General features: G+C 41.6%; 1 protein-coding gene and 1 long non-coding RNA gene across 4 annotated transcripts in view; one reads left to right on the top strand and one right to left on the bottom strand.

Moving 5' to 3' along the window:
* Positions 1–296: 296 nt before the first annotated feature.
* Ckn (CRK like proto-oncogene, adaptor protein) overlaps positions 297–18,196 on the top strand; it is a 28,571-nt gene continuing 10,671 nt past the window's right edge. Inside the window, exon 1 of one of the 3 annotated variants that reach the window (XM_076797217.1) lies at positions 297–428. Coding sequence is in view for 2 of the 3 variants with exons in the window: in XM_076797218.1 (XP_076653333.1) it covers positions 10,995–11,334 (340 nt within the window). In the remaining variant the exon portion in view is untranslated. Of the gene's footprint in view, positions 429–2,937; positions 3,424–10,907; positions 11,335–18,196 lie in introns of those variants that run through there. The other 2 variants (XM_076797216.1, XM_076797218.1) reach the window with 2 other exon arrangements.
* On the bottom strand, positions 12,982–18,054 carry LOC143359329 (uncharacterized). Its single transcript, XR_013083100.1, has 3 exons — positions 17,297–18,054; positions 13,728–13,902; positions 12,982–13,528 (listed from the first exon to the last, which is right to left on the bottom strand). It is a non-coding gene; the product is annotated as an uncharacterized LOC143359329 (long non-coding RNA).

Below are 18,196 nucleotides of genomic sequence, written 5' to 3'. Positions count from 1 at the left end.
CCGAGGGTGAGGAGGGGAAAGGTGGGTCGGGATTCTCGCACACGCGAGCAATTCCGCACACAGACATATCGGCGTAGGCGAGACCTCTCCTCATCCTTTTTCTTTTCTTTTCGGGTTTCTTGCTAGCGGAGAAACTAGTCGGCCGTAAATAATGTTTATTGCTCGAATCGCCATCGAGTGGTACCCTCGAAAGCGGCGGATCCGCGGTCGTTAAGGGCCGGTTTCGCGTGACAACGGTATCAGCGGACGGGTGGCAGTGCTCGTATAGTTAGTGCGAGGTCGCGGGCCCTTAGAACGTGGCCAGGCAAATGAAGAAGACAACGGTGTGAACGCGTCGGTTTACAACACGCGAGTTGTACATCGACGATGATCCCTCCCTGCGAATGACGTATGCGGCGGTCTTTCAGCGGAAATCAGCCAGCACAGCGGTGAGTGAACATTGTTCAGCGACCATGAAAGATCCATAGAATGAGTTGGCTAGAGGAGTGGGGGGCGGGGCGGGGGGTGAAAGAGAGTAAAAAGAAGAGGAAGAAACGAAAACGAGATACACTTGGAGAGGGGGGTGAAGAAGGGTCTAACGCGATGAAAGAGGGAGAAATTGGAAAAGCCTATACAGTCTGTTGCTATGGTGACCCTCTATAGCGTCGCCCTAACCAACGAGCTCGACACAGTGCTCATTGTGAGCCTCGTCGTACTACGATATTTACAATAGTTTACGACGATCGCTCATTAACTTCTTCAGCCGGAACAACGGACCCTTGTTAGGGAGCACGTGGCGGTATTTATGGTTGCCGGAGTGTCGGAAAAGAAAGTTCGAGCTCGAGGGAGAAATGTATCATTTAGCAAATCGTAGAAGCGAAGCGGATTTATGTAGAAATGGTTGTGATTGATTTTGCAGCGTTGTTTATGCGTTAACACATAGATGGCGGAGCGATGTTTTATAATCATTGCTTGTAACGCGAACGATTGTTGTAACTCGTTCGAGTTCCTTTAATTCGGATTCGTGAATGAATGAATTTTGTTAATTTTCGCATAGGACGATTAAGTAGAATTTATGTAATTTCGAGACAGTTGAACAAAGGAATTTGAATTTGCCGCGCTCTTGCTCGCCGGCGATTTTTCCGTGAAATCTCGTTCTCGATCTCGTTCTCATTCTCGTTCTCGCTATCGTCCTCGTTCTCGATCGCGATCTCGTTGCAATTCTCATGCTCGTTCTCGATGTCGCTCTCTCGATCTCGATCATCGCGAATTCAAATTTGAAACAATGTTCGATCGATTCGAATCACGCGCCATTACAATAAAGAGCAAAATTGCAAGCGTTTAATTAGGAATAAATAAAGGTGTTATCGTAGATATTAGAAAAGAGAATTCAAATGGAAACAATGCATTTCGAAAGCGTTCGTCCTGTGCGAAAGATTCCTAGCATGCCCACCAATTAGATCCTCCGCAATAAATAGCAATTAGGTTACCCAGTTTCTCTACGGTTACACTAATTAGGTCGTTTGCTTTACTTCTTGCTACTGTATACATAGAATGGAATACACGACTGGAACTGCTTGTCAAAGTTTGCAAAATTAGTTCAGATAAGCGTGCGAATCGAAGGAGGCCACGTGCAATGAATCATTCAGGTGTCCTCTATATTCTTTCAGGTTTTAATTTATTTCATTCCACGAGAACTAAAACGATTGAATTATTTACATATCAAAATAAAAATGTACATGACAAGGTTAAAATAATTTCGCCATTTACATAACGAGAAACGAGTAAATATTTTTCTTTTTCTCACAGTATTTAAGATTTTTTGCTGTGTGAATTTTTTCTCTGAGAAAAATGTTTTCAGTGTTTCGAAAACGAAGGTATTTGCAAGGTCTGTACAAGGGGGAAAAAAGCACGATTTTGTCCTGTGATTTTTCGGGAAGAGTTCTTATCTAATCTCTCTGTACATTTACTTTCCCTATCTCTTTGAAATACGCCATCTGACATGAACCGTTCGAACGGTGCAATGCAACGAGCGCGTGTGCGATGCGTGCGTACGTGACGCGTGCATGCCTGACGACATCGGGAATCATTTTTAATATAGGAGTTGTAGCTACGGTTCCCCTATATCTATAAAGAGATACACTTGATTAAAAACATCACAGCTGTTTCAAATAAAAGTTTACGTTACATACATTTTTATTTTACTAAATGAACATAATTATAATAATTAAGGTAATTATAATTTTTTATTACAGTAGAATAACGATCACTCGAGATCGATTTTCCCCGTGTAAACTTGAAGTGCGTCGAATGTAAACAGAATTCGAACGGGGACAGGTACGGGACCGAGAACTCGAAGCGTAATTTCAACGATATAAAGGTCGCGGTAAAAAGTGTTGCGTACCACTTTTCGAGTAGGTGTTCCCCGAAAAGCTGTCGGTGGAAATACATTTTCGACCGAGTGTGTAAATCCATACAAGGTGGAGACAGAGACGACACGAGAGTGCTCACGCTCGGGGTTTTAGTGTCCTCACTTTTCTGCATCATCTTTTTAGCCTGGAACAGAACCTGCATCGTCTTTTTAGCCTGGAACAGAACCTGCATCAACTTTTTAGCCTGGACCAGAACCTGCATCATCTTTTCAGCCTGTATTAGAACTTGCATCATCTTTTAGGCTGGATCAGAGCCTACATGGAAGAGCCTCTTTTAACATAGAAGTTGCATCCACTCTGGCATTATTTGGAATCCGCTGCTAATGATGCAGGTAAGATGATGCAGGTTCTGGTCCAGGCTAAAAATTAGACTAGGGGGCAGCATTATACCGGCGACACTAAAATCCCGGGGGGCGTGAGCACTCTCATGTCCTCTCTGGTGGAGATTTATCGTTACCGATCGGTTGGGCGCTCTAACGGTGGCATTCGACACTACGGGGACGACAGTGGTACGTGAGAAGTCGCGACGACGAAGTGGTTTTCTACTACACGGCCTCGGTCGTTGTTTCCCGATCGCGTACGAGCGAGCACGTCGACACCGTGAACGTGTTACGCGTTACGTGTGTACGTCCCCGGCGTATTTGCTCGGTTTTTCCCGTGCAAAAACGAAGATTCTCGCAACCGCCTGCTCGCATTATGTCGCCTCCGCTCGGACGGACTGCTCGGTGGTTGCTGTTAACGTAGTTGGAAAATAGACGGTGGTTTCGGGCCAGGTTATATCTTCAACGGGAAGAGAGAAAGAGAAAGAGAGAAGTTTTCGTTTCGGTGTACAATGGCGCGGGAATCTCTTGTTCCCGAATCGATGTGTGCACGGCGTAGGTGATGATCGGTGTTCGTACATGTGGCATGGTGTTTATAGTGATCAGGAAGACTTGCATACCCCGCTGGATCGACCAGCCCGACAGTTTTTGGATAGGAGCCGTATAGTGAGCCGCCATGAGGCGCATTAGCGGTAAGCTCAATGCTCTTTTCATTTCTTCTGCCTTCGCTATTTTTCCTTTTTTTTTTCTCTCCACTCTTTCTTTCTGTCTCCCTCTCTCCCTCTCTCTCTCTTCCCGTTTACGTCGACAAGCGGAATCGTTGTACGTTTCACTATGTTTCGACGAGTGTTTTGCAGCAGGATGCTTTGTGCGATCCTTCTTTTTTTTCCTGTTTCATTTCACTACCTGTTCTTGACGTATCAAGCACATTTAAGGGTTTTCACTCGATCAGCGATTTTGTATTTAATTCGTGATCGTTGTGTTGGTCTGTGGGTATTATGTGTACTAGATTGTCATTATCGGTAATGGGTGGATTTGTTGTTCAGTTGTCATAGGCTGATTATTCCGTGTGAAAAGAATATTCTATTTGTAACGATAATCTTGGTGTTCCTTTGTTACACTACTGAGTACTGATTAGCTGATGTACAATTCTTGTATCTTGCGTACGACTCTTGTATCTTATGTAGAATTGTATCTTAAATTGCTCAGAAGTTTTCATCTCTGTCAGTGAAGTCATCGACAATATATGTCAGTCGTTAATTAAATGTTGATTTATTTGACTCGCTCTTTATTGGAATTGTGAGCGATCGATTACCAGCTACTTAGAAATGGTACGGCGGTACTATAGTTTGTAAATATCTTGGTCTCCTGCAATGCATGTGTCTTTCTGTTTAAAAAGACACATCAGATACTCGAAGCTTCGTACATTAGCTTGATACAGTAATTTTGTTATGTTATGTATATGCAAAGTATATTCTTAAACATTTTTTCTTCCATCTTATTCGGTTTGTGTGGAGTGTCTTCCTCTCCTATTTGATTTGACCAAACAAGCTTATTTTATCTCCATAAGGTGTAGATTCAAGGATATCTAAAAGTGAGACGGTATTACATAACATTCAGTTCATCCTTCAGAAATGCTCACTGAAAGAAGTCAAGGTGTAGCCTGAATATTTGAAACATTAAATTTTGTTCAAAACTGCTTCTCACTTAACAGTGAACATTTCTATGAAAATGTGAAAACCATTTGAGCATTCTGAGAGTCAGATTTATTGATCTGTTGTAATGTGCATGAAATGTAAAAAGTTGAGATTTGGGATCCGAAGATCTTTGATGCTTCGTAAAAGTGGTAATAGCATGTTTGCCTTTATTTTATCTGCGAGATAAGAAAATCTTAGCAATTTACACAGAGCATTCCGAGTTCTGATTGCCATAAATTATTCAACACAGGCATCCTTTGTATTTGTCATTGAATACATTTGCTTGTTATCAGGTCAGTCAAAAAATGGTCTTGCATATTAAAAGGTATAGCATTAATGAACCAAACTATTGAAGTATGCGTGGCTCTTATATTTTTTAGCGTGCGTTTATTTGTAATATTCATGTATCGTACAAATTCTGTTCGTTATAATGCAACCGTAATTAATCACAAAATGCATGCAACATGAAAGTACAGAATGCATCTGTACGATTTTAAATGACCCCTAAAATTTAATATTTTAGCATTGAAATTACAAAGCAAGGTTTCATGCTTCAATATTAAATTGATTTCCAAGAATATTTCGTGTAATCAATACTTGGTGGACATATACATTTAAATATGCTCAATTAATTAATAAACACCCACATATTCCTATCATGACCATGTAAAATGATATTGTATAAATATAAATTACAGTGCATTAATTAATGGAGATTGTTTGACCAATCTATGAGCAGCCTGACGCACAAATGTATGGAAAATAATAATCCATAAATGAGGAGAATGTTAATTAAAATCTGGCCATGAAGTTCCATTGTAAAAAGAGATTTTTAGCAAATTACTTCTCTAATATCTATTAGTAAAATTTCTTGCTGTTGTTGTAAAATCGACTGATTTAAGAAAATTATAATCGGAAAACTACTGAGGGATATATTTTCGCGGAATCAACACTCAGAAATGGCGACTTGCTATTTTTCGGGCAACCGATCAGCTTAATGGACGCGCTTCGCGTGTTGTGCGTGCGTGTTGACATTATAAATACGCAGACGTGTACGTTAGCCCGATGAAACGTGAAAAATTGTATGCTTCAAATGCTTCCGGATAAAGAAGATTTATTTTTTCTCCTAACCTACTTATATACCGGCGGCACGGTGGCTCGTTTCACCTCTGATGCGTTTGTTTACACAAGGGCGGACCATTTAAATGGGAACACCCTTGCTGACGGATATACAGGGTGGTCCATACAACTGGAAAGTGTCACATCCATTTCCTTCTCGTACTTTAGGACCAAAAAAAAAATGGTAGCCGACAGCGTTGAGCGATTTATAGCTGTCTATTTTCATGTCCCTTCTTGTTAGAGATTTTTCTGCCCCCTATTACATATTTGGTGAATCTGTTTGCTTATACTGCAGACATTTATGAAACATTTATACGTTATTTATTATTGATAAACCAAAAATATAAGATGTATATAAAAACCAAAATAAAATTGAATTTCACATATTTTTCAATTACACCAAAAAGCATTATCTTGTTAGCACATCCGGCTTTTTGTTGGTTTTTGCAATGCAAAATTGTGAAGAGGCGGAAAGGAATTATGTAATATGAAAAAATTTGATTCTACGTGTGCAGAAATTTTTGCCATTGCAGGTACATCCGGTGTTATGCCACCGGAGGGTACTATGGCTTCTTCCTTTTGGTATGCTTCTCATTCTCACGCTGCTGATGAAGCACTTAATGATGCGTGAGCAGGGGGATGGAATTCTCCCCCCTCCCCCTTCCCTGAAATTCACAAAGGAAGCTTCGGTAACCCCGAAATTCCAATTTCCGAATTTTTCGAAGTCGACTACCCTTTAATGACCCTTTAATTTCTGTCCTTAAAATTCCTCTTGAAAACCTTAATCATTTTTCTGCCCCTGATCATTCTAAGGGGTGCTGTGGCAGCAATATTGGATCTAGGGTATTCATTCTAGGGACATTTATCACGTTAAAAAGTAAAATTACGTGGAATTTACAAATTTCTAAAAAATGAATATTCTTTTCGTATGTTTTCGAAATTGGAAATGTAACTGATAATTTGCAAAGCAGTTAAAAGTTCAACTAAATTTGATTTAAAGTAGGATCTCCTAATCAAATTAATATTAATGTTAAATAGAAATTGAATTGAAATCGAATTCAAATTAATATTAAAATTAAATAGAAATTGAATTGAAATCGAATTCAAATTAATATTAAAATTAAATTAAAGTTGAATTTCAAATCAAGTTAAAATTGACCAAACCAAAGTTAAACCGAACTGTCCCCAATTTTTGAATTTCAAAAAAGTAAGGATTGGTATTCAATTGGCAGTGTTAAGAGAGGCAATGTCATTGAAAAACGCGTAGAAAATTGGAAAGCCCGTTACATTGAGTAATGTCGTCGAGTGAAATGGCGGTATTGAATTATTCGGTTTTGAATTTTTCCTTTCACCAGCACGTGCTCTCTGTCGGCGCTAAAACGACCGTGTTGAGCTCTGTTTCGTTTAACACTTGAAATTCTATGTGAGTACACGTAGGTACAGTGCGAGCGTTAACCGAGACCTTGCCGTACTTTAGACAGTGCTTATGTAAGGGCGATAAAGAATCAGGCGTGCGTCGAATGTATGCCGTTTCTTTCGTTATTCACATGAAACACGCTAACACTTCCGGTATACATAGACCTCCTCTTTATATTTCATAACGGAATGATGAATTCTTTCGAAATTTATGCCGCGATCGTTCCACCTGGAACACCTGTAGTTCGCTCCGGATAGAATACTTTGATTCCTCGAAAGTGAGCACGCTTTCTGGATTTTTCTCGACAGAAAATTTTCCATTATTCTGCTACACTAAATTCTCATTGTTGTTTCAAGATGTATTGAAATCGTGGCACTTTTCTGATAAAAATGAGCCCAAACACGATACATTTTGGATCACGTTCACTCGTTCAAATCGAACCCTTTACTAATGGAAAATTCAGATATCTCCGGTTCGGATAATAGAGGTTCCACTGTATCGCGGTTTAAACGACCAAATCCGATCGGAATTGTACCGTGCTTGGGCTCATTTTAATCAGAAAGATGTCGCGCATATGACAGTAAATGTTCCATACAAAAATAATTACAAACAATAAAGTGCTATCACTAAATTAGTATTGTTTCACCGATGCGCCAGCAGTAAGTGATCGAAAAATCGTGTCTGTATATTTCTTTTTAAGTAATTTGTTTCAAGGAAAGCTGTTCTCAAGACAGTGGTGTATCAACAAAATCATCGAATCTGCCGTCAAATAGGTATTCTTCGCCGGTGGCCTTGAACGGCCTCGAACCGAAAGTCATTGTACCGAAGTCTTAATTCATTCAATTACGGGGTATGCAAAGAGAGATATATTATTCCAGTTGAGTAAAAACTGGATCTTGTTGATGACTGTCGCCGGCCTTGAAATGTTCCTTGACCCTTCGATCCGCAACCGGAACAATGTCATTCGCCGGATGTTCCCAGCGGTCCTTTTTTCCCCTCCTTTCCTCTCTTTCCGTTGTTCTTTTTTTTTTTTGCCCCCGCTGTCTCCCGTCCTTTGTCAGTGAAAGTGCAGGAATTATCTCGGGTGATCCGTGCAAAATGCCACGAACCAGGTAAACCCGCACTTTTATGGGACAGGAATTCGCGTGGTCACTTTCTTTGAATGGTTTCTTCCCCGTCTTTTTCACGACCGCGCGCATTAAGTCATTAAAGGAGTCTCCGGTACGTTAATGATGCGGACGTTTAACTTGTAACATCTTCCGAGGAGAATGGAATGGTTGCCGGATCGCTGAGCATTTGCTTTTTGGCAGCGATATGCGGGCGAGCACACTGTGTAGACAATGTTAAATTCAGTGACAAATTTATTTATGAGAACTCTGCTATCGTATTCGCGACGTTCTTACGAGTAGAATGAGTACCCACATGATACCATGCGGAGCTTGTTTGACTGTGCAATCCACGATACAGTCGAACCTCGATTATCCGAACCGCTCAGAATGGTATCGTGTGGTGGGTACTCATTCTACTCGGAAAAACGTGTCGTGAATGTGATGGTAAAAGTTCCATTAAAAAATTTGTTATGTCGAAATGGTGTTTGTAAAGTACCACGTTATAGGAGGCTCAAGTGTACAGTGAATTCTCGATATATGTCAACAACACGGGTCTTGCCAGCGTCTTGTATCGTCCAGGAGACATACCCGAGCCTATGTTCATACTTCTCGGCGTCCGAGGCATCTCGAGCGTACCCCCTCACGGGGTAAACCCCGCAGAACTGGGGATAATTCTACGACATTTATCATCCAGGCCTTGGCGACATATATAGAGAAATCACTGTACTATTCTTTGATCCATGCGACTTTACACTCGGTGTCCGAGGCCTCCCGAGCTTACTCCGCAGAACTGGGGATAATTCCGCGACATTTATCATCTAGGCTTTGGCGACTTATATAGAGAAATCACTCTATTATTCTTTGATCCACGCGAACTTACACTCCTCGGTTTCCGAGGCCTTCCGAGTGTACCCCCCCACTGGGGATACCCCGCGGTAGGGGGGATAATTCCGCGACGTTTATCGTCCAGGCCTGGGCGACATATATAGAGAAATCACTGTACTATTCTTTGATCCACGCGACTTTACACTCCTCGGTGTCCGAGGCCTCCCGAGTGTACCCCTCACTCGGGATAATTCCGCGACATTTATCGTCCAGGCCTTGGCGACATATATAGAGAAATCACTGTACTATTCTTTGATCCACGCGACCTTACACTCCTCGGTTTCCGAGCCCTCCCGAGTGTACCCCCTCAGTGGGGATACCCCGCGGTAGTGGGGATAATTCCGCGACGTTTATCGTCCAGGCCTGGGCGACATATATAGAGAAATCACGGTATTTGAATATACAAACAACTCGAAGACATTCTGAAATTTTCCCCGAATTTGCCGAAAGTCCTCACAGCGACGTAGTCCGAGGAAACGGTGGTAGCATAGCAGGTTCGCCGGACCGTGAAAGGATTGTCCGAAAGGATCGTACCCTCCACCGGTCGGCCAGGTAGCCAGAAATCTCGCGGATCTATTTCTGTGGGCAATACCTTTTAATATTTCCACGTGGAAAGTTGTTTCACGTGTCGCGCTTTCGGATACCTACGCGTGGAAGCATTACCGGGGGCGACCTACGCCGTTCTCCGGAAACTCGTCCACCCACCTTCGACCTCGCCTCTTTGCATTCGCCAGAACACACCGGAGAAGTTGGCTGTCGCCAACCCGAACCTGCGCCCGACAACCGAGCCTTTTTGACAGTCTCGCGTCGAGTTCGCACCGAGTCCTTCGAGGCTTGACTCCCGGAGAATTTCTCCTCCGTGGACCCTGAAGAGTCCACAGAGGCCCCGAGGAGTCTATCAGACCCTGGCGAGTCCGTGGACAATTGGGACAGTGTCCACGGAGAATCGGGATACAGTGGGTTCAGTGATTACTTGGACCTTCGCGGGAGAAGACATCTGTGTGATCTGTGTGACCTGCTAAGTGGACCCAGTTTCATGTCTTCTGGAAATCCAGTTCAGTTCGAGAAGAGTCTAAGAAGCTCGGAAGGATTGGTCCTCTTGGAGGGATTTTTTGGAGAAGTTTCGTTGGATCGGATCTGTGGCCAGGATCTGTGCGATCAGTGGATCCATGAATGATGTTCTCCGGAAACTGACTCTTCGAGCACTGCCTGTTGTGTGGGTTCTAGGGGACAGGGTATAACAATGGAACCTTTGGAAGGTGTTACTCAGCTTTGACTTAAAAATTCTATCGATTTTAGAAACTTTATTGATGAGGTCTTGCAGACATCCCTATCTTTGATTTAGGGTACAAACTCCAGTCTAATGGCTCTGAAAAATCCTAAGGACTTTGGGTTACAGACTCCAGAAATTGAACTGTTCGCTAGACACTCCCCATTTTTGTCTTAGGGTGCGTATTTTAGGGTATTGATCCTAGAAAGCTTCCACTGATGGGACACCTGAGTGATTGGACATTGATAGACATTCCCTACTTCGATCACGCGATTTGGATTTCGCATTATAGATTCCAGAAATTGAACGCTTGGTAGACATCCCCTGTTTTTAGGGTATCGACCCAAAAACTGAATTTTCGAACCTTGACGCTAAAAATGGTAACTGCAATTACTCAAAAATAGACATCCCTTATCTTGATCTTAGGGTACAATTCTGGGACTGTACTCTCCACAAACTGATCATGTATTAGACATCCCCTATTTTCTTGAAGAGTCTCAAAAATTCACCTAAAATATTTCTACGACGAATGACCACCCCATAAAGTACCCCATCTATAGTTCTCACGAAAGTGTTAGTTCCCATGCCTGCCAGAAAAATAACTGAAAAAGAGCTGAGTTAGGGTTTCTGAAGAAAATCGTGCGTCCTACAGCTGCTGAAAGACTGATAAAAATTGTGGTTTGGTGCAGAGGGTGGTTGACGAATGTCGAAGGGTTAGCCAGGCCGGTAAAAGGCCTTGATCACAGTAGCATAAGCTGCGCCATAAATGGCGATCACTGCCGTCTCGAGCTGCCTGGGTCCCCCGCCCTTGCCACCCGGCAAACGCTTTCTACAGAAGTCCTCGAAGAAATTGTCCTCGACGTACAAGAGCTTTCGGGACCCGGCGGTGGAGGCCTGGCTGCCGTCCGGGATCTTCGACATGCCCAGGACCAGAACTAGTCCCAGGGATACCGTGGACAAGCCGCTATTCGCGATAGGGGCCAGCAGTTTGTTCCGAAGTTGCTCCGAGGGCAACTTGGCCGCCCGCAAAACCGCGCCGCTGTCCGCTACTCCTCTCGATAAGTGCATCCAGGCGATTTATGGCAGTTGGAGGAACCTTATGCACCGTAAGTGTAACGCTCTCTTGCCGGCGTCCGACTAATCGACGGTGAATATAGGCCGAATAAATTAGACGCACGGCTGCCGGCGATGGCAGCCTCTCCGAGTCATTAAATCGGGCCTTTTTCCTTTTTCTTTTTTTTTTTTTGGGCCCCGAGGAGGGCTCAGAAGAGCCTTCAAGGACCTTGGAGGGACCCCGAGGACTTGGCGCACGGCGGGTCGTTGCCATCGAACGCCTAAGGCTATTTCGGTGCATTGTTGCTTGGGAGATAATGTTAAATTTGGTGTCGGAACTTTTTTTTTTAATTGTTTCTTTATGAGACCTTTACCCACGTATTCGTGGCGTTTTTTCGAGTAAAACGAGTACCCACATGACACCATTCGGAACTCGTTTGGCTGTTTAATCCACGATTGAGTGGAACCTCGATTATTCGAACGGCTCCGAACGATACTATCGGATGTTATCCGAGTGGTATCGTGTGGGTACTCATTTTGCTCGGGAAAATGTCACGGATGTGATGGTAAAGGTTTCATTAAAAAAAAAATAATTATAAACAAAAGAGATTTATGTTTTCGACTTCAGTACGAATTTATTGATCAGAATTTCGACAATTTTCTGAACATGTTGAATGCAACTATGTTTTAAGAAGAGCGCAGGATCATTTCGAAATCATCGTCGCAAACTACATTTTGGGTCATCGCATAATGCGGTCTTCTTTCTCTAGTATTACAATGGGCAAGAATAAATTATCAGGCGACAGACAATCGTGGAATGAATTGAATTCGACTTTTAGGTTAATTCTCCGACGCGTTCGATTGGGTCGTGAATGATTCTAGTGTAGCAATCGTTGGACTTGAAGAAGAATTATTATTCAATGAACTGGGCGTTACTTAATCTTTTCTCGTCCGGCCTACGTAATGTTAGGAGGATTGGAATGCATGGAAAAATCAATGGACACATACATAGTCAATGAAGAACTGAATTTTTTTATTATCTTACGGCGTGGAGGTGTATTTATGAATCAATGATGACGTGGAAGAATTTCAGTTCCGAATGATTGCTTGCGGGTCGGAATATATTACTGTCATCAACTTGATAATTAGCATGCATCGTTTTTGTAAATTGAGGTGACACTGTTGCCTTATTTTCTGCAGCTTTGCTCGAATCGTTTTTTGCTCATGATGTATATATTCAAGAATATTTTTACCGGTGATCTACTTAATATTTTTCATTGAAAAAAATTCAGCATAGTCTTCAAATATTCATTAATAGTACAAAATTTTTTTAAATCGATATGTCCGATGATTTTTCTTAAAAAAAAAATTACCAAAGTCATTGGTTTTCTACTGTTCTAATATTTTCGTTCAATTCATGATCAAATTACAATATGTTTATCGATGACCGAATCAATATTTTTTCATAAAAAAATTACTATACATTCTTGGAACATGTATTCATAGATCAATGAAGTTTTAGATCGATATGTGCAATGGTTCTTCTTTAAAAAATTATCAAGTTTTAACTATTGCGTATTCTCCAATAATTTTCAATCACGTATATTTAAAAATATTTTCACCGGCGACCGAATTAATATTTTTTCTTGAGAAAATTACTATACATTCTTGGAACATGTATTAATAGATCAATAAAGTTTCAGATCAATAAGTGCAATGGTTCTTCTGTAAAAAATTATCAAATGGTAACTATTGCGTATTCTCCAATAATTTTCAATCATGTATATTTAAAAATATTTTTACCGGCGACCGAATTAATATTTTTTCTTGAGAAAATTACTATACATCCTTGGAACATGTATTAATAGATCAGTAAAGTTTGAGATCCATGCGTGCAATGGTCGTTCCTTAAAAAATGACTGAAGTGTTCCCTTTTTACCGTGACGGGTTGGCAGTCCGCTAAAAAAGGACTCGGTCTGATCTCAGGTTTTCCATGTTAGCGTTGTTAATTGGACGATTTTCGTGCAATCTCTTCGCCGAACTTCTGACACACTTGTCCGAGCTTCTGTCTGACAAGTCGTCACGCTGCCTGCCGTAAACTCGTTGACCCAACAGGTGTATCTGTCGTAGACCGGGTACACACGGATCTGCTCTCGAGGTAGTCCGTCTACCTGCGGCGTTCGAGTCCTTTCATGGGATTCTAAACACCGATTATTATACGGGGTGTCTCTCGAATTAAAATCGAGCCTAAAAAACAAGCAATTCAAATATCAGAATTCAATTAAACGTACGATCCGTCGTATTAGTTTTATTTGATCCACAATTTGTATTTATTATCACGGATCAAATTATTATTATTACAGATCAAAATCGAAAGACGACATTCTTGCGCTTGCTGCGACAGTATTCGAATCAGCAGTTAAATTCCGCATGACCTAATACTTACGGAGATATTTTTAATAGAACCTATCGTTTATGGGACGATAGCGTGCTTGTGGTAACTATAGCGGCGAGCACACGACGCACTGGCTCAGTGAAAGTTCTAATAATATCTCGATAAGTAATAATTTCAGGCCGGTATATGCCATCGCACTTTCTCAGTGAGGCTGCCGAAGCTCTTTCTGAAACAGTAAATCCCTCAATCTTTCCTCTCAACGAGCGGACCATTTTGTATAGTAACTACATAATACTTTGTACACACTGTTACATTTATTTAACAGACGAAGCACAATTTTTCAACCTGATTTTTATTTGGAAAATACGAGAACGGATGTGCGACTCACTGTATCTCGAAAATTTTTAAAATTTCGAAATCGGTTCTTTGCTTTTCATCATTGGAAATGTATAAACAGGAAATGATTCAAGCGTCGATTAAATTTCCACATATCTTCGCGTTCAATTTGATAAATGCAGTTTAAAGTCTTCGATTTTTAACACTTCACGCAGAATATCGTTGTTTTTAAATTGCTTCGTCGATTTTAGAAAAACTATTGTGAGAAATACTTTTTTTTAGAATACACCTTCATAGTTTTATTTTTTAAGAGAATAAAAAAAAAGATTTCTCAGATTTTTATACTCAAATTCCCCTTAGTTTAATATTTAGAACTCTCAAAGTAAAGAGTCTCTTGTCTCCGAGGGCATTTGCCCCATGGGGCAATTTACACCGCCCTCTGGAGCACTGTTCTGACTCCTTAAAAATTAAGAACATCAATAGCAACTTTTATCGGCTGTTAAACTTGCAAAGCAGATAGTATCTATATTTCTCCGCGGTCATTTGCCCCATGGGGCAATCGAGACTGCTCCCAAAGATCCCCACTCTACCCCCATCAAAGTCTAGTACACCGACAGCCTAGTACACCAGTCTTTTGTCGCCAGATCAAACTTGCAAACTATCTCTTTTGTCTCCGAGGATATTTGCCCCATGGGGCAACCAAGACTGCCCCCAAAGATCCCCACTCTACCCCCATCAAAATCTAGTACACCGACAGCCTAGTAAACCAGTCTTTTGTCGCCAGATCAAATTTGCAAACTATCTCTTTTGTCTCCGAGGATATTTGCCCCATGGGGCAACCAAGACTGCCCCCAAAGATCCCCACTCTACCCCCATCAAAATCTAGTACACCGACAGCCTAGTACACCAGTCTTTTGTCGCCAGATCAAACTTGCAAACTATCTCTTTTGTCTCCGAGGATATTTGCCCCATGGGGCAACCAAGACTGCCCCCAAAGATCCCCACTCTACCCCCATCAAAGTCTAGTACACCGACAGCCTAGTACACCAGTCTTTTGTCACCAGATCAAACTTGCAAACTATCTCTTTTGTCTCCGAGGATATTTGCCCCATGGGGCAACCAAGACTGCCCCCAAAGATCCCCACTCTACCTCCATTAAAATCTAGTACATCAGTGTTTTGTCGCCTCATCGAACTTGCAAACTATAGAATCTCTATTTTTTCGTGATCATTTGCCCGTGGGGGCAATCCGGAGCGGTCCCAGGTCAAAGATCGTTCGACGGGGCCCTAGGACAGTTAGCCAGCTAGGAGAGACACTGTCGCGCTCGCGTCCTTTGTGTCCGTTCGCTGTATCATCATCTTGCGGCGACACCGTTACGTCAGCAAGCGCTCGCCCATGCGATTGCTTGTCGCAGCACCACCGTTTCAGCTCGCCTCTGCCAATCACCATTAACAGCGTTCGTATAATACGATCGCATCATACGAACGGTTAGCCCCGTGCCTGCGCACACCAGGCTCGAACGCTCTGTTTCGAATTCTTCGCGGCTCTGCTCCCCGGTCTAACGAGCCTAAAGTGCCAATAAATGCTGATCGTTTCGAAATTTTCGGTGCCAATTTTCTCAATTGATTATGCCCCGCCGCGAACCACTCAAAACCCCTCGTTTCACCGAACGCTATACCTGAAAAGATGTTCCCGGTTCTTGGACCCCGAAAAATCGAATTCTTTCCTTTACGTTCTGCTGATTTTTTTTTTTAGCATTATAAAATGTAATGAATTGTTACATGTTTTGCTTATTTTTGCATTAACTGAATTCGTATAATAGTTGAAAAAGATGGAGACTGGTGGTTCATTGGCAAGTATAAGGTGTGGGAACGAGGAGAAGGAACATAAATACTGGTTGAACGAAGAAGAGGAGAAATGTGAGCCGTGTGGGGACGAAGAAGGGACGCGGGAACATTCGATACAACGCGCAGCAGGATAATGCAGGATAAAGAACCGATGGGGGCGGAGGATTAGAGTGGCGGTTAGGGTCTCTCTGCCTACCTTCACCGTCCGGAAAAATAACGCGACTTTTGGGAACTTTTTCGAACGGAACCGGTAAACATATCAATTTGAAACTTTGTGGCTGGATTTAGCAGTCTTCCGAGATCATGATCATATTTTCTCTTTCAAAAGTGCAATTAGGATACTCGTTACGAGACAGTCTTTCGACCTTGATGGTGTATACGATAATACGACTATTGAGCATTTTTTTAAAACAAAACTAGTAAGCATGTCGGTTTGAAATTTTTTGGTCAGATTTAGCAATCTTGGAAGATTATAAAAATATTTTTTCTTTCCAAAAATAGACATTAGAGCGACCATTATTAATGCGGTTTTTAGACCTTGATGATAAAACAGTAATGCGACCTTTGGGAATTTTGTAAAATAAAATTAATAAACATATCGATTTGAAACTTTGAGGACATATTTAGCAATCTTTGAAGAGTATGAAAATATTTATTATTCGCAAAAATATAAGTTAAAGATTCGGTAAAGATTCCGTTTAGAGTTAGAATCGTTTTTCTAAAGTTTTGGAGTTACGTTTGCTAATATTTCGAATCCAAGTATAATATTTTGGTGTTCTATTTTTAAGATGTAAAATTGAAGGAGAATGCACAAAAGGTCGATTTTTTGAAGCCACCACAATAGTGAGCGCCCTCAAGAGTGCTAAAGTCGAGAGACGGAAGAAGAGAAGAAGGCAGAAGAATGAGAGTTAGAAAGAAGGAAACACGGGAACAAAGATTGAAGGGAGTGAAGAAGTGGAGAAAGGAATCGATATGTGCGTGAAGAGAAGAGCATGAAGCACACCACTGGCGACCATAAGTCGCGGAACACTTGGGGCTTCGTGCACAATAAAATAAATATTCGGCAATTTTAACATTCGTGGAGCACCAATCGTGCGATTCAATTTATTCTTTCTCAATCAACACCTACGATATTTTCATAATTTAACAGGCAATTAGTAGCTACATATTAGCTCTACTTTCTACAAATTCTTCAAAATTTTCATTCAATGTTTAGCGGTAGAAAAAAATAATTTATTGGGTTAGGTCTTTCCTCTAAGGGTAACAGGAAGCAACAACCCCTAACTTTATCAATATTTTTCTCGATTACTGTTCAAGATATTTGGACGAATCAAGAAGCAATTAGTAGCTACATGTCAACCTAACTTTCCACAATTTTTTCAAAACTTTGGTTAATCGCTAAAGATACAAAAAATTATTCACATTTCGAGTACATACCGTTTGCACACACCTGTGATTCTGCTCAAAAACTTTTTTCCCACCCCCACCATCAAATCTAAAATTTTGAAAAATTATGCGAAAGAAAGTAAACGAAAGGCCTACATTTGCCAATTTATTTCATCCAAATATCTGAAAAGGCAACTGAAAAAATACACAATGTTAAGGATTAAAATGTACACTCTGAAGGAAACCGAGTAGCAACCATGCTATAATCCTGCAGAAGGACACCGTTATCAAAGCAGCGACTAAGACCGTGCGAATAGCAATGCGTTAAGCCGACGGCTATTTATGCCAATCACAGCAGAAATAACGAGTTTTATCTGCAATGTTGCGAGCAGACGTCCAAGGCGATGGAAGAACGCATCCGACTCGTAGACCCGTTTCTGATTCACACGAATAACTTACTCGTCGATCAATAGTCATCCGCGGTGTATTGTGCGCTATCACACGTATTTGCATTCTCCGTTTTCCGCATGAACGTTTCACAAAGTCACATCCGCGTTCCGGCGAGCGAGCCCCGTGTTAAGTATCGCTGGCTGCGTCGGAGCATTCCTTTTCGCGAACTTGAAGAGTTTGTCTCGAAGAGCAACGTCTGCCTGGGACGAACACGTTCGCGATATGTCACGTACGGATTTTGATGAAACTGCGTGTCCATATCGAGTTTCAGCTCCGACGGTTCTCGACAATTGCTCACGGAGACTTACTGCGACGCGGAAAATTGGCAAAATTGCACTTCTCGCTCTACACCGCGGAAACAATGGCCGCACGAGCTCTTTTACTTATCAGGATAAACGGAGCTGTTGATTGAATAGCTGCCCCGATGAATACACTGCGAATTTTATTACAAAAAAGAAAAAAAAAAAATGCAATGATAAAACTCATTGTGCTAATTTTTTA

The sequence above is a fragment of the Halictus rubicundus genome, chromosome 11, assembly GCF_050948215.1.
Source record: "Halictus rubicundus isolate RS-2024b chromosome 11, iyHalRubi1_principal, whole genome shotgun sequence".
Classification (NCBI taxonomy): Eukaryota; Metazoa; Arthropoda; class Insecta; order Hymenoptera; family Halictidae; genus Halictus; species Halictus rubicundus.
The sequence above is the reverse complement of the archived record's forward strand: the minus strand, read 5'-3'. Positions and strand labels throughout refer to the sequence as shown.